Source organism: Helobdella robusta (assembly GCF_000326865.2).
Source record: "Helobdella robusta unplaced genomic scaffold HELROscaffold_57, whole genome shotgun sequence".
NCBI lineage: Eukaryota > Metazoa > Annelida > Clitellata > Rhynchobdellida > Glossiphoniidae > Helobdella > Helobdella robusta.
Genome location: NW_008705311.1, coordinates 167,931 through 182,930, shown reverse-complemented (window position 1 = coordinate 182,930; position 15,000 = coordinate 167,931). Strand labels below are relative to the sequence as shown.

The 15,000-nt window shown below is 33.9% G+C and overlaps 3 protein-coding genes across 3 annotated transcripts in view; all 3 read right to left on the bottom strand.

Annotated features, from left to right (window-relative positions):
• HELRODRAFT_193682 (hypothetical protein) overlaps positions 1-3,922 on the bottom strand; it is a gene marked incomplete at both ends in the record, with an annotated part of 5,876 nt that extends 1,954 nt beyond the window's left edge. The window contains 10 exons of the mRNA XM_009028628.1: positions 307-407; positions 911-1,058; positions 1,521-1,641; positions 1,799-1,873; positions 1,993-2,055; positions 2,224-2,298; positions 2,620-2,649; positions 3,049-3,542; positions 3,665-3,730; positions 3,895-3,922. Of these exons, the coding sequence (XP_009026876.1) occupies positions 307-407; positions 911-1,058; positions 1,521-1,641; positions 1,799-1,873; positions 1,993-2,055; positions 2,224-2,298; positions 2,620-2,649; positions 3,049-3,542; positions 3,665-3,730; positions 3,895-3,922 (1,201 nt within the window). The remainder of the gene's footprint in view (positions 1-306; positions 408-910; positions 1,059-1,520; positions 1,642-1,798; positions 1,874-1,992; positions 2,056-2,223; positions 2,299-2,619; positions 2,650-3,048; positions 3,543-3,664; positions 3,731-3,894) is intronic.
• A 1,166-nt stretch (positions 3,923-5,088) lies between these two features.
• HELRODRAFT_179816 (hypothetical protein) lies at positions 5,089-6,138 on the bottom strand (the record flags this gene model as incomplete). The annotated part of the gene is made up of 2 exons (XM_009028627.1): positions 5,089-5,276; positions 5,631-6,138. 2 exons carry the CDS (start codon positions 6,136-6,138, stop codon positions 5,089-5,091), a joined length of 696 nt encoding a protein of 231 aa, XP_009026875.1.
• A 1,987-nt stretch (positions 6,139-8,125) lies between these two features.
• On the bottom strand, positions 8,126-13,748 carry HELRODRAFT_179815 (hypothetical protein; the record flags this gene model as incomplete). Its single annotated transcript, XM_009028626.1, has 6 exons — positions 8,126-8,182; positions 8,755-8,831; positions 11,235-11,348; positions 12,547-12,590; positions 12,764-12,817; positions 13,711-13,748. 6 exons carry the CDS (start codon positions 13,746-13,748, stop codon positions 8,126-8,128), a joined length of 384 nt encoding a protein of 127 aa, XP_009026874.1.
• Between the last annotated feature and the right edge of the window lie 1,252 nt (positions 13,749-15,000).

Below are 15,000 nucleotides of genomic sequence, written 5' to 3'. Positions count from 1 at the left end.
CCATTATTGAACCCGAGACGAAGAACACAGACTGATTCGAAGAATCAATAAACACATTTCTAATGACGAACGAAATCATCATCATGACCACCATCATAATCATTATCATCATCATCCTAAACATCATCATCACCATCATCGTGAGAATCATCACCTCACCACCATCGTCATCATCATTATCATTATAAGAATCATCATCATCACCATCATCATCATCATCACCATCATTATTATCATCACCATCATCATCACCATCATCACCATCATTATTATCATCACCATCATCATCACCATCATCATCATCACCTGATATGTTGCTTTCTGAAATTCTTTTGAAGTAGTACATGACACATTTGAACTTCTGCAGGCTGACCTCCAAATCTGTCCTCTGGTCCAGGTTGTATAAACTGGTGGTGGTGGTAGTGGTGGAGTTTTTTGGTGGTGAAGTTTTTTGGTGGTGTTGTTGGTGGCCATGTTGGTGGCGCAAAATGTTGGCTTAGTAATAATTGTTGTTGTTGCTATTGTTGTTGATTAACTAGGTGTAATTTAGATTAATTAGATCATTATAAATTAATTTAATAATAATGAACACCAATCAGAAAGGTAGGATGATTCTAGAAGAGTCAATTGAAACGATACATGTGGCAGGGTTCTGTATGCTAAATACAAAACAGCAGACTCGATCGAACGATGGATGGATACAAATTAATACAAATACAAAAAAGAACTAAAACAATACAACAGTAACACAACTTAATACAACTAAAGAAATACCCATCTGAACAACTAAAAACACAAAAAACAACTTGATACAAATCCATACATCTCGATACAACTTGATACAAAACCATACATCTTGATACAACTTGATACAAATCCATATATCTTAATACAAAACCATATATCTTACCTGCAGAAATTAATGGTGGGCATGATTAACTGCGATGGATCCATGGGCCAGGCAGAATTACCACCATAATTGCCCCTATCTCTGCCACCAGTTGAACCACCACTCTTACTACCGCTTCTTCCTAAATTTCGTCTACCGTAGTCCGGTCCTTTGTGTTTGTTTAGTGTTCATGTTCATGTTTAGTGTTCATGTTCATGTTTAGTGTTCATGTTCATGTTCGTGTTAGGTGTTCATGTTCAACTTTGTATTTTGGTTAACTAGATTTTGTTTCTTCAAAAAATCGAATTCCTATTCCAGTTGAGTTTTGTTGTGTCAGGCAGTCAGTCAGTGTGGGTTGTTAAAGTACTCTTCCCGCCTAATCTCCGTCTACAACCATCATCATCGTCGTCGTCGTCTCGTCGTCATCATCATCATCAACATCATCCCCAACAATCATCGTCATCATCACCACCATCATCATCGTCTCGTCGTCATTATCATCATCATCCTCATCATCATCCTCATCATTATCATTATCATCATCATCATCGTCATCACCATTATCGTCGTCGTCATCATCATCATTCCCAGAGCCATCGTCATCATCATCGTCGTCATCATCAAGACCAACCGTCACTCTTCGTCTTCTTATAATGTAAGGTGCAGAAGAAAGCATGGGCCAAGAGGCAAGCCGCCTGTAGCTGGGTCAGGGTCAAGGTCATCTCCTGACCTTTGACCAAGCGGGGCAGGGGCTGGTTGTAATGTTTGCATCATATTACATGTTTATTATTACAATACATAAAATCTTTATGTTACCATACAGTGAGAGAGAGAGAAAGAGAGAGAGAGAGTGATAGAGAGAGAGAGAAAGAGAAAGAGAGGGAGAGAGAGAGATAAAACGGAAACTACCTTCTGAAAGAGTTCAGGTAGTTTTAAAGCCAGTTCTGCTATGAACGTCAACTGATCATTATAAGCCTTATATTTCTGCATGTAGTGGTGATGATGATGATGATGAAGATGGCGATGATGATGACGATGACGACGGTGGTATTGATGATGATGATGGCGATGATGATGATGGTGATAACAAAAAAAATACATACAAAAAAATGCGGAATCATTTCGAAATTGCTCCAATCACTTCCTCTGTGATTCAGTATGAAGTCCTGTAGTTCATTCATTCATTCATTCGTTCGTTCGTTCATTTATTCGTTCATCCGTTCATTCATTCGTTCGTTTGTTTTTTCGTTCGTTCATTCGTTCATTCATTCATTCATTCATTCGTTCCTTCATTCATTCGTTCATTCAATCGTTCGTTCGTCTATCCATCCAACCTTCAAATAGTGGTGGTCAATTATTTTTGACCTGAACAACTCTAAATCCCTTCTGACACTGGACCAATATTTGGACTGGTGGTTGTGATGATGATGATGAAGATGGTGACGGTGATGAAAAAGATGATGATGATGCTAAAAAAGAAGTAAAAGAAGAAGAAGAAAATGATGATGATGATATTAATAATAACGACAATAACAAGTATCATCATCATCACCATCACCATCATCATCACCATCATCATCACCATCATCATCACCATCATCATCACCATCATCATCACCATCATCATCACCATCGTAACCATCATCATCGATATAAATTGATCAATCATCATCGTCATCTTCACCATCGTCATTATCACCATCTTCATCATCATCATCATCATCACTAACGTTCTCGTTGGGCATTATGACACTGTAATCCTGAAATGCATGTACAGGATAATGAATGAGGGAATGAATGAAATAATGAATGAATGAATGAATGGATGAATAAACTTAGCAAAAACTTAAATAAACACCATCATTCTTCTCCAATTAATTATCAACATCATCATTATCATCTTCTTCTTCTTCATCACCATCATCGCCAATGATGATAATAATGAAAAAGATTCATTCGATCATTCATTCATTCATCATCACCATCAATCATCATCATCACCATCAATCATCATCATCATCACCATCAATCATCATCATCACCATCAATCATCATCACCATCAATCATCATCATCACCATCATCACCATCAATCATCATCATCACCATCAACCATCATCATCATCATCACCATCAATCATCATCATCATCATGACTAACCATTGCTGAACCTTTCCAAGGATATTTACTGCAACTCTCAGCACTGAGTAAGTCATCATCATCATCACCACCACCACCACCACCGTCACCATCATCATCACCATCCTCCTCATCGTTTTCGTCATTATTATCACCATTCTTATCATAACAATACGGATCACTGAGATCATAATCATCACCACCGTTATAATTATAATAATTGTAAATGGGTTTATCATCATTATCATCTGAGGTTTTATTATTATTAACGTTATTATTATTATTATTATTATTTTTATTATTACTATTCTTAGTATCATCATCATCACCGATTTTTTTATCATCATCATCATGTGGATCGAAGTTGAGGAATTCCTTTGCCATCGCGGGGCTAGAGGATGATGAGACATTAAGTGAAGTTGAAAAAGTTTTATCTTTCCCTAATTTATCGCCACCATCATCATCATCATCACCATCTTCAGCGGTTGATCTTGACTCATTCGGTTTCTTTGGTACTGTGTGTGTATCAGTTTGTATATTTCCATATAATACAACCTCACCCCAAACCAAACCCACCCCAACACCATTATCAAGGCCATCATCATCATCATCATCATCATCATCATCGTTTATTTACTTGAATGTGACTTTTTCCCTTCACTGTTTTCCCGTTCAAAATCGAAAAAATTTTCTAAAAAATTTTCTAAAAAAATGTAAAAAAATTTATTGATTGATAGATTGATTGATCGAATGATTGACAAAATAACAATTAATTAAATTAAATGCAAAATTAAATTAATTAAATTCTAAATTAATTAAATTATTACATTGATAAATTCTAAATTCACTTTTCCTTCTTTTACAAACCTGGAAGCCTCCTGTTACCATCACCCATCTCAGAGAAGATAATTAATAATCATTTGTTTTTGTCATTTTCATTTTTAGGTAAATTAGTAAATTGCTAAACAGCTAAAGTAATTAGATTAGCATTAGCATTAGATTAGCTTAGCATTATTAGACGATTAAAGATGATAATTGTTTTTTAAAATTAAATTAAAATTAATTAAATTAAAAATTAAATAAAGACATAATCATCAAATCAGAAACTCAGTATTTTAAAAAATGCATAAAATAGCTAATTAATTATTTATTAATTATCAATAAATATTTATTTACGGAGAGATTTCATTCCGAAACCACTTCGAAACTTATTTTTGTAAGCAAAAGTCGGAAATTTCGCTGGATATTTTTAAATTAAAACCATAGAAATGATATTAAAATTAATTTTTAAAATCCTTACATCCTCTATATAAACATACATTTTTACATATATTTTACAAATTTATAACTAAAAATTAATTAAACGTTATATACGACGATGGTATAATTTCAATAATAACATATTGAGATTTAATTCTTAATGTACCTGATTAGCAAAGGTATAGTTCAATTCCTAAACTAAAACTCCATGGTTCCTTTGATGCCATGTTTCTTGAACATCATGGTGCTGATTCGCGGTTTTCTCAAATTACTTTTTTTTCTTACGATGAAGTTTTGCCATATGGTATGAATGATTGTTTGAGGCATGAATTTTATTTTAAAATGAAGAATGTATAATTTTACTTAGCACTATATAAGTACATAATATTAATATTGCTATAACGATAACTGAGTTGAGGTGGTGGTTGTGGGTGTGTGTAGGTGTTAGCTTTTTGCGTGTATAGCATAACAAAAATTCGCCCACCACACACTAAAAATGAAGTTTTTCAACAAATTTCAAATGCATAATTTTTGGAAATCACAAATGTGAAACACCAAAGCATTATATGCGCGCGTGTTGTAAGAGTTATGCGTTGTTAAACATTCAAGCATTTGATTTTATAAGTCGTTCAAACAAAACTTAAATTTTGATTTAGTTAGACAGTGCTGGGGCGGTGAAGTCCTGATTTTATTTTCTTTCAAAGTTAAAAACGTTATAAATTTATATTTTTTTAATTTTTCACACAAAAAACATTTTGAATCGCTTTAAACTACAGGATCTTAGACTTCAGAACCAGGACCTTAAACTGAAGGATCATCTGAAAACAACTGCGTGTAATAAATGTTGATAGACTCAATGGCTCCCTTCACGTTCATGCAATTAGATTCGACAGTTATTTCAGAGGCGGGCATCAACTCTCTGAGAATGGTCGTCGTTTCTGAGGTCAACACGTTCCATCTTTTGTCCAATTCCTCCGCAGTAGGTGAGCCTGTAGTGGAGATGTCTTATCGATGAATCTTCAAATCATTGGGTATAATATTTACAATTTGTGAGGGGTGTTTTTTAAATTAGAATCTAAAAAAATAGGCAATTTGAAAATCTCGGTACACTTTTTGTAAAACTTTGTGGTGATGCTTGAAATATTTTTAAAAAAATTTACCCGGGTATAATTCTTGCATCTGTTTTGTGATTCTTCTATCAATCTTTTTCAATTTCCGAAAAATATTTGTTTTCAGTGACGTGAAAAAAATTTTTTCCCCATTCGAGTCACTGTAGCCTATGTTAATAATAAATATCAGAATTTCAATTTATTCGTCACACAAATCAAATAAAATTCATCTACTTCTGGAAAGTGTCCTCAAATTGGGCCACTCGGTCCAGTGTCTGTAAGCGATGATGTAGTTGTGAGTCACGTGATCTTCCAAGCATCTTTTGCCACAGAACCTTTTCATCTTGAGAACCGGCTCGTCACTGTGCCCTTGTTGTTGCAGAGGTCTCTTGCAACCTGTTAGACTACATTTCGGGCCTCGGAACCCGCATACCTCCTCATGACGACTCAAATCTTTCAACTCCATTTCTTCGTCACATCCTCTGGAGTGAAATGTGCATCGAACTTTAAGACTGGACAGCTCGGACTTCAGCCGTCTTGGTGCGTCTTTGACGTCCCTCGCTTGCATCGGCTGCCTGCAGATGGGGCACGTTGGGGAAATTTTGATCCAATCCATCAGACATTTCTGGCAGAACGTGTGTTCGCATGGAGTTTCTTTTGGGTGGCGGACGACTTCCATACAAATTGAGCACGTCAAACGATCCATGCTTTCCGCTGAATTAGATGAACTGAATTCTATCATGCTGGGCTATACCACGAACGACTCTAAAACTACAGTGTTTGACAATAAATTAGGCTCATTCACTTCAACTAAAATTATGCGAAGATAAAAAAAATCAGTTTTTGCCTAAAAAAAACAAATTATTTATTGATTATTAATAAAAGTTTAAAAAATAGGAAAAAAAATGATTGTTAGAAAGTAAAATAAAATAATATTGACGTCACTGTGTTATTTGTAAGCAAAGAATATGTATGGAAGTTGAAAACAAATAAAAAACGACCGGGATAAAGAAAAATTACAAGCAGTAGATCGAAGCAGTGTGTCGCAATCAAACAAAAAAACCTCCGAGCTGCTCTCGACACCCTGGATATGTTTGCATGTCGTTGGCTCCCCAGTACTGTGGAAGTTTGAAGAATGACCTTTAACCTTTAACCTTTGTCATTATTATTATTAATTTTCGCCTGGATCTTATACAGTCTCCAAAAAATTAAAGATAAATTTTAACGAGTGGCGTGTATGGCAGACAGAGTTATTAACCGAATCACCATAATCCTTGTTATGGTGTATGTGTTGAATTGTGGAGAAATACAACACATACACCATAATCAAATTCATTCATTCATTATATACACTTTACACATACATTTTGTATAACACACATATGCACACACATTTACACATACATGTATGTATGCATGATTGTGAGTATGGACGTGATCAAAACAACCAAACACGCAACCAACAAATTCGAATGTTCAACCAACCACCCATCCATCCAAGCATTTAAATTTTATTGAAACAGTTTAAAAATTTAAACGTTAAAAACAAATTATTAAAAAACATATGTCAGAAATTATTATAAGTCTTAAAACATATGTCAGAACTCAGAGTAAACATCTAATTAAATCGTCCAGCCTTCCCAATTTTCAACCAACTATTTGCTTGAATTATCGTATGCACTCCTTAGAAGTTCTCCAAGGATAATAACCCACGTAACATGAACATTTATTAAGAACAGTTCACAACATATCATAATGACTAAATCAACTAACCAAACAGAAATTATTTATACATGCATGCATACAAAGTAAATCAAGAAATATCCAAAAATTATATAACCAAATTTAAAAAAAAAACTTGAAACCAGTCGATATTTAATAAATAAATAAACATTTTTTAAAAAATTGTTCAAAGGAGTAAAATTTAAGGCGGAGACGAAAATAAAATTTAGTAAGTTCTGTTGGTGTGGTGGTGTGAAGCGAAAACACAACAAAAGAATAGTAAAAAGTCGTAAGAATAGTAGTCAGTCATCTACCTACAATTGAATTACTCTCAGGGCCCTAGCTTGCCTATAATGATTAACTCATCTCACCTTCCTACAAATTTGTATTTCTAAGTTTTAGGAATTTTACATGTCTCAAGTATTGTATTTTACATATTTTAACGTTTTTAATTTGCCTTATTTGAATAATTTAACTTTTTTTTAATTTTATCTTGTTAGAAGCTTTTTAACGAATGTTAAGCCCTAGCCTACTTACGATTGTTCAACTCATCTCAATCCCTAACTTACCTACAAATTAAATTATAGTGCGGTAAAGAAAATAGCAAGTTGTAGAGAAACATAATAACGACAACACCGAAAAATGGATGTTGTGTATGTGTGTGTTGTATTGATGTGTGTGTGTAAATGTGCGGTCGTGTACTCTCCAGAAACTTCTTCACTATGGACGAACCTCCATTGCACCGACCATCATCTGACACGCATCGTGAATTTGACCGGATACTGAAAAACACTAAATCTGAAAAAACATATTACATTTTTAAAATAATAACCAAACCATTGGAAAAAAGTATTTTAGGCAACTTATCTTACTGAGGTAACAATCCACTCCAAAACATTCCAATCCTTTGTTCAAATTCGAGTATTTTCTAAGGTACGATGGCAAAGAATTTTCCGTTAATATTTATTATTATTGTTGTTTTCTTCAAATTGTCATCGGAACGATCATCATGAGACAACCATCAGAAACGTGCTGACGCCCACCACAGCCCACCTCTCATCATTCTGCAGACAAGTTTTTTTTAATTAGCGTGTTGGTAAATTAAGGAACAAAATAAATGATTAACTGGATGATTGAATGACTGGTTGAATGAATGAATGAGGAAATGAATTAATCAATCAATAATTTAATAAATGAATTGAATGAATCAATTAATCAACTAATGGAAGAAAATTTTAAAGGATTGAGTGATAAAATGAATGAATGAGAAAAATAAAAAAACGATACTAAACCTTACTTCAAAAATCGTCGTTACTGTAATCCATTGCACCAACCACCATCATTTGGTCTGCACACAAGATGTCATCCAAACTGCAAAGTGTCAGTCGAACAGCCAACGAGCTGATTCTTCCTACACCACCATCATCATATGTAAATCATCATGAGACCACCATCTAAAACGTGCTGACTCCCACCACTGCTCACCTCTCATCATTCTGTAGACAAAATTTTTTTATTAGCGTAGTAGTAAATCATGAATGTTATAATTTTAGAAGCAAAAAATTATAAAATGAAAATAATGTCAAATAAATAATATTTTAAAATAATAAAAAAAGTAAAATGTAAAAATACTTACCGTCGTCCATTCGAAGAAGGTAGAATGTTTATTGTTTTCCGGTTCCTTCGTTGTCCTCCAAAACTGTTGCCAGTCCTCTTCGAGATTGTTGTTGAAACACAGTCCGAGAAATGGAGAAAGGGAAAATTCTCATCAGAAAGCTTGGCGGTGCCTGCATCTCAAATTGCTTAATAAAAATAATCCTATCTACCTATTCAATTACCTTAACTAATCTAAATTAAATTGTTAATGGTACGATAGTCGAAATTCCCCCTTCATTCTCCCTCCTTGCACAGAGGTTCACCGACAGCCAGGGCACCGGATAGTAAACCATTGCCATTTTCTAATTTCACACATACAAACTTGATAACATTCACACATACATAAGAACATACATAACCACATACGTGATGTTTTTGATCAGACAAAAAACACAGCAGAGGAACCGACCTTGACATATAAAAATTTCATGAACACTAACACGCACACATACATACCTGCTAACTTGCTCACACACATAAACAAACACATACATTATCACGCACGTACATGATTTTTTTGATTTAGCAATAACACATCAAAGAAACCGACCTTGACATTTGAAAAAATTTTAAATTAAACTTTTCGCGCAAATGTTGTTAATCATTATACAAAAACATATCAAATACAGCAGACCAAACCAGTCAATCAGAATTTCTTTTGTTGTCGTTGGAGGAAATGACGTCATTTTAAATATTTTGGCGTTGTATTCAGTCAGTCGGCCAGTCAGTCAGCCAATCAGTCAATCAACCAATAAACCAGCCATTTAACATTCATTCAATCAACTAATCAACCAATCAACTTATTAATGAACCAAATTGAATGAACCAAATGAACGAACGAATTATGGTGAAACAATAAAAAAATTATTTGCAAGGCTTGCTTAAGCGCAAATCAACATTTAATCGTACTTATCTACAAACAATTTTGAGATTTTAGTAAGGAAAGAAAAACACAACAGTTGCTTTTATTTGACTTCACATCAAAAATGAAAAATGGCGGAAAATTTAAATTTAAAAAATGTCAATTTAAAAAAATTCGGATTTAAAACAAACAAATGTAACACTCGTCAGTCGTAGACGAAGAATGATTCAAGTAACATGAACAATTAGTAAAAACGGTTCACAGCATATCATAATGATACCGAACAGAAATTATTTATACATGCATACAAAGAAATACAGAAAATATCAAAAAATTATGTAACCAAAATATAAAACCAGCCAACATTTTACAAATAAATAAATAGACATTACTAAAGATTGATCAAAAAGGTAAAATTCAAGGCGACGACGAAAAAAAGTAATGTGTTTTGTTGGTGTGGTGTTGCGATGCGAAAACAAACAAAAACATCACAAAAAACTAGTAAGAAGTCACAAGAATAGTAGTCAGTCACCTACCTACAATTAAATTACTCTCAGGGCCCTAGCTTACCTATGATGATTAACTCAACTTACTTACCTACCTACCTACAAATTTGAATTTCAAATTTTACATGCATCAGCTATTTTGTTTTACATTTTTTAAAGTTTTGATTTTACTTGAAACTTTTTAACTAAAGTTAAGCCCTGGCCTACCTACGATTGTTCAACTCATCTCAATCCCTAACTTACCTATAAATTAAATTAAAGTCCGGTAAAAAGGATAGAAAGTTGAAGAGAAACATAACAACAACGACACCGAATGAATGTATGTTGTGTATGTATGTGTTGAATAGATGTGTGTGTGTGTGTGCAAATGTGCGCGCGTGCACTCTTCAGAAACTTCTTCACTCACTACGGACGAACCCCCTTGCACGGACCATCATCTGAGACGCACCGAATAGTCGTTCTCGTAATGTTTTCTTCGAATTGTCATCGGAACGATCATCATGAGACCACCGTCTAAAACGTGCTGACGCCCACCACAGCCCACCTCTCATCATTCTGTAGACAAAATTTTTTTAGCGTAGTCGTAAATGAATGTTAGAACGAAGGAACAAACAAATAAATTATTGAATAAATAAATGAGTGAATGAATGAATTAATCAATCAATCAAACCATGATTCAATGTAACAATATATGAATAGAATGAATTAATGGAGGAATAATTGTAAAGATTGAGTGAAAAAATGAATGAATGAGGAAAATAAAAAATCTAAACTAAACTTACTTAACAAATTGTCGTTATTGAACTCCATTGCACCGACCACCGTAATCTGGTCGGCACACAAGACGTCATCCGAACTGCAGAATTTCAGTCGAACAGCCAACGAGCTGATTCTTCCTCACCACCATCATGAGACCACCATCTGAAACGTGCTGACTCCCACCACTGCCCACCTCTCATCATTCTGTAGACAAATTTTTTGTTATTAGCGTAGTATAAATGAATTTTAGAATCGTAGAAGCAAAAAATTACAAAATAAAAATAATAGCAAACAATATAAAATAATAGGGCAAACTGTAAAAAAAAAACTTACCGTGCCTTCCGGTTCCTACTACGTTGTCCTCCAAAACTGGTGCCAGTCCTCCTCCAGATTGTTGTTGATAGAGAAAGATAAAGAGAAGATTCTCATCAGAAAGCTTAGCGGTGCCTGCATCTCAAATTGTTTAATAAAAATAATCCTATCTACCTATTCAATTACCTTAACTAATCTATATTAAATTGTTAATGGTACGATAGTCGAAAGTCCCCCTTCATTCTCCCTCCTTGCACAGAGGTTCACCGACAACCAGGGCACCGGATAGTAAACCATTGCCGTGCGGATAGTAGACTACTGCCTTGCGGATAGTAAACCATTTGCCGTCCGGAAGCCGTGCGGGTAGTAGACTATGGCCGTGCCGCATAGTAAATCATTACCGTGCAGATAGTAAACCATTGCCGTCCGGATAGTAAACCATTGCCGGTTCACCACTGGCCACCAAGGCTTACCTCTGACAAGAGACTTTGAAATCCAGAGTCAATCGGCTATCGTACCCTCAACTTACTTATTCATTACAATTAAGCCCTAGCTTACCTAAAATTACAAAACTCAAGAGCCCAATTCATTTAGCCAATCGGCACCCACCCCACCACCTACGTAATGCCTTGGGCTCCAACTTAGTAATAATAATATAAAACTTAAACCCTAAATCTATTAATGAGTATGTGTTACAACGTAGCCTTAACCTACCTATTCATTACATTACGGTCCTAGCTTACCTAAAATTAAAAAACTCAAGAGCCCAATTCATTTAGCCAATCGGCGCCCACCCCACCACCTACGTAATGCCTTGGGCTCCAACATAATAATAATAATGTAAAACTTATATTAGCCTACCTATCGATACACTTACAGCGTTTTAATTTACATTACAAGATTGTTCCTAGAATTACATTATTGCCCTTAACTACCTATAAAATTAAATTACTCTCAACCTTAGTAATAATAAATTAGAATGTGTAATGAAAATAAAATTACGCTCAAATACTAACATATGTGTTTATGTATGTATTTGTGTGTGTGTGTGTAATACGCTGATGCGTGCAATGTGGGTGTAAGAAAAAAATAGAAGAGATAAACTTACGCGCTTACCTATTCAACTACATTAGTGTTGGATGCTTCTTATCTATTCTACCTACAATTAAAATTGTGCTTATCTAACCTACCTATATAGCTACTTAATGTAATTGTGTGTGTGCGTGTGCGTGTGGGCATTCTTACTTAATGTTAAATTACAGAGAAAAACAGAGAAAAAAAAATAAAACGTATCCCAGCCAGGCGTGCATTCTTTTCCACTGAATGAATGAACGTAGCCTGTCATCTTCCATAATGAACTCCTCTGGAAGCTTCAACCTGAATGAAATGAATAAAATGAAAAATCTTATTTAATTTAAATAAAAATAGAGAAACGAGCCGCGGTGAAACTCGCCAGCCGGAAAAGCCAGCCAACTGGCAAAAAGAGCCGCAAAGAAACCGTAAAACGAACCCCAGCCAGGCGTGCATTTTTTGCCCCTGAATGAACGAACGTGACATCACAACCATTCTGATCGTCCACGATGAACTCCTCTGGAAGCTTCAACCTGAATGAATGAAGCTGAATGAACCTAAATGAATGGAAAAATCTTATTTATTTAATTAATTTAAATGAAAATAGAGAAACGCAATGAAGCCGACCGGTCGGCAAAGAAAAGAACCTCAAAGAAAGGTGTCTATATAGGATTTATGCTCTATATAACTCTATATAACTCTATATAACTCTATATAACTCTATATAACTCTATATAACTCTATATAACTCTATATAACTCTATATAACTCTATATAACTCTATATAACTCTATATAACTCTATATAACTCTATATAACTCTATATAACTCTATATAACTCTATATAACTCTATATAACTCTATATAACTCTATATAACTCTATATAACTCTATATAACTCTATATAACTCTATATAACTCTATATAACAATGCATACTACCACATTCAGTCAATAAAAATCCCACTATACCCAGGAACCACCGCGTACCTGTTATATGTATGGTGTGAAACAAAACAAAAAACAAAACAAAAAACAAAAAAACACACCAAGTAGAGTAAAAGAATAGAAGTCCCTAACCTACCTATGTAACTAAATTACCTTATGCCCTAGCCTACCTATATAATAAATTAATCTCAATCTCACCTACCTATGTTTAATTAACTTAACTCAAGACTCATGAAGAAAGAGAAAAAAGAGTAAAACAGAACATAAAATACTACCACACAAACAAACATGATGTATGTATGTATGTACGAGCAACCGCTAAAAAACCCACCTAAAATATAAAAAAAATACAAAATACAAACACACAAACCACAGACATGCAAACTCTATATAACTCTATATAACTATATATAACTCTATATAACTCTATATAATAAAATAAATAAAAAATAAAATAAAATAAATGAGATCAGGCAGACCGCTTCAAGCGAGGCAGAATGCCTGATCTGATTTTCATGTTGTCTCAGCTCCTATTTATACTCGTTTCAACCATACATTCTCATCATTTCGATCATTCTCATCAGTAAAAAACTTATTTAATGTATGTACTGCTCTATTATACAGTCTTAACAACAATGTTAACCGTACTAAATTGACGTCATCGAACGAACGCCTTCGAAACTTTTTGATTGGCTGGTTGAATCCGCTGTATTGCTTTTTATATAAACATATAATTTTATTAATTATTATTTATTTGTATACATGGATTTTAGTTTATATATATTAATATATGTCAGAAAGAATTCAAAGTAGTTTGAGATCACACCTTGTTTAACTTCCAAGCCGAGCCAAGCCGAGCCAATATTCGTAGATTTATAAGCGCTTTTATATTAAAATTTTGCTCGCTATATATATATATATATATATATATATAGTATATAAATTCATTATAGAAGCAACTGTAATCAGTGTTACGTTCGCACGTAGTTCAAATTTTTCTGGGAGAATTTCAAATAGTCTGAGACCACACCTTACTTAACATCCGGTTCTAAGCCAAGCCAAGCTGAGCCAATATGTGTAGATTTATGAGCGCTTTTATATAAAAATTTTGCTCGCTTTATATATGACTGCCCCCAATATCAATAATAAAGAAATAACGCGAGCGAGTTTAAAAAAATTATATTCAAAATTTAATTAAATTTGGACATATACACAAGTTTTATTTGCCAATTAATTCCATCCAATCATTTAAACTTCAATTGAATTATCTCGCAATCAATTTCTTTTTATGTCTACCAGTTTTCCAGATTTTGAAAAAGCTTGTTCTCTTGGTGTGGAAGTTGAAGGGATATATTTCACTAAATATAGAATACCGCTAGCATGACGTCATTTCCTCCAACGATTCCGTAACAAATTCTCCATCCTATTTTAAAAATTTTCTTTGATTCTGCAGGCGGTTTTTTAAATAACGAACTTGAATCCGCACAAACAAAATCCGCAGAGTTTTGAGAATTTAGATTTTAGAAAATCAAAATGAATAAACTTTCATTTAAGATAAACTATTTATATTTATTATTTTTTTCCAGAACGCTACTATAGCGCTTTTTATCTTGAACATCTTTCAAAAACTCTCACAAATTCAATACACAATGTTAATGAACAACAGAACGAAAAATTGAACCAAAATCTATGTCATGTTTATCATCAAAATGTATCAGTTGATGTTACAGATTTCATTATGCTGGACTTGCTGCTTATTGATTGTCGCA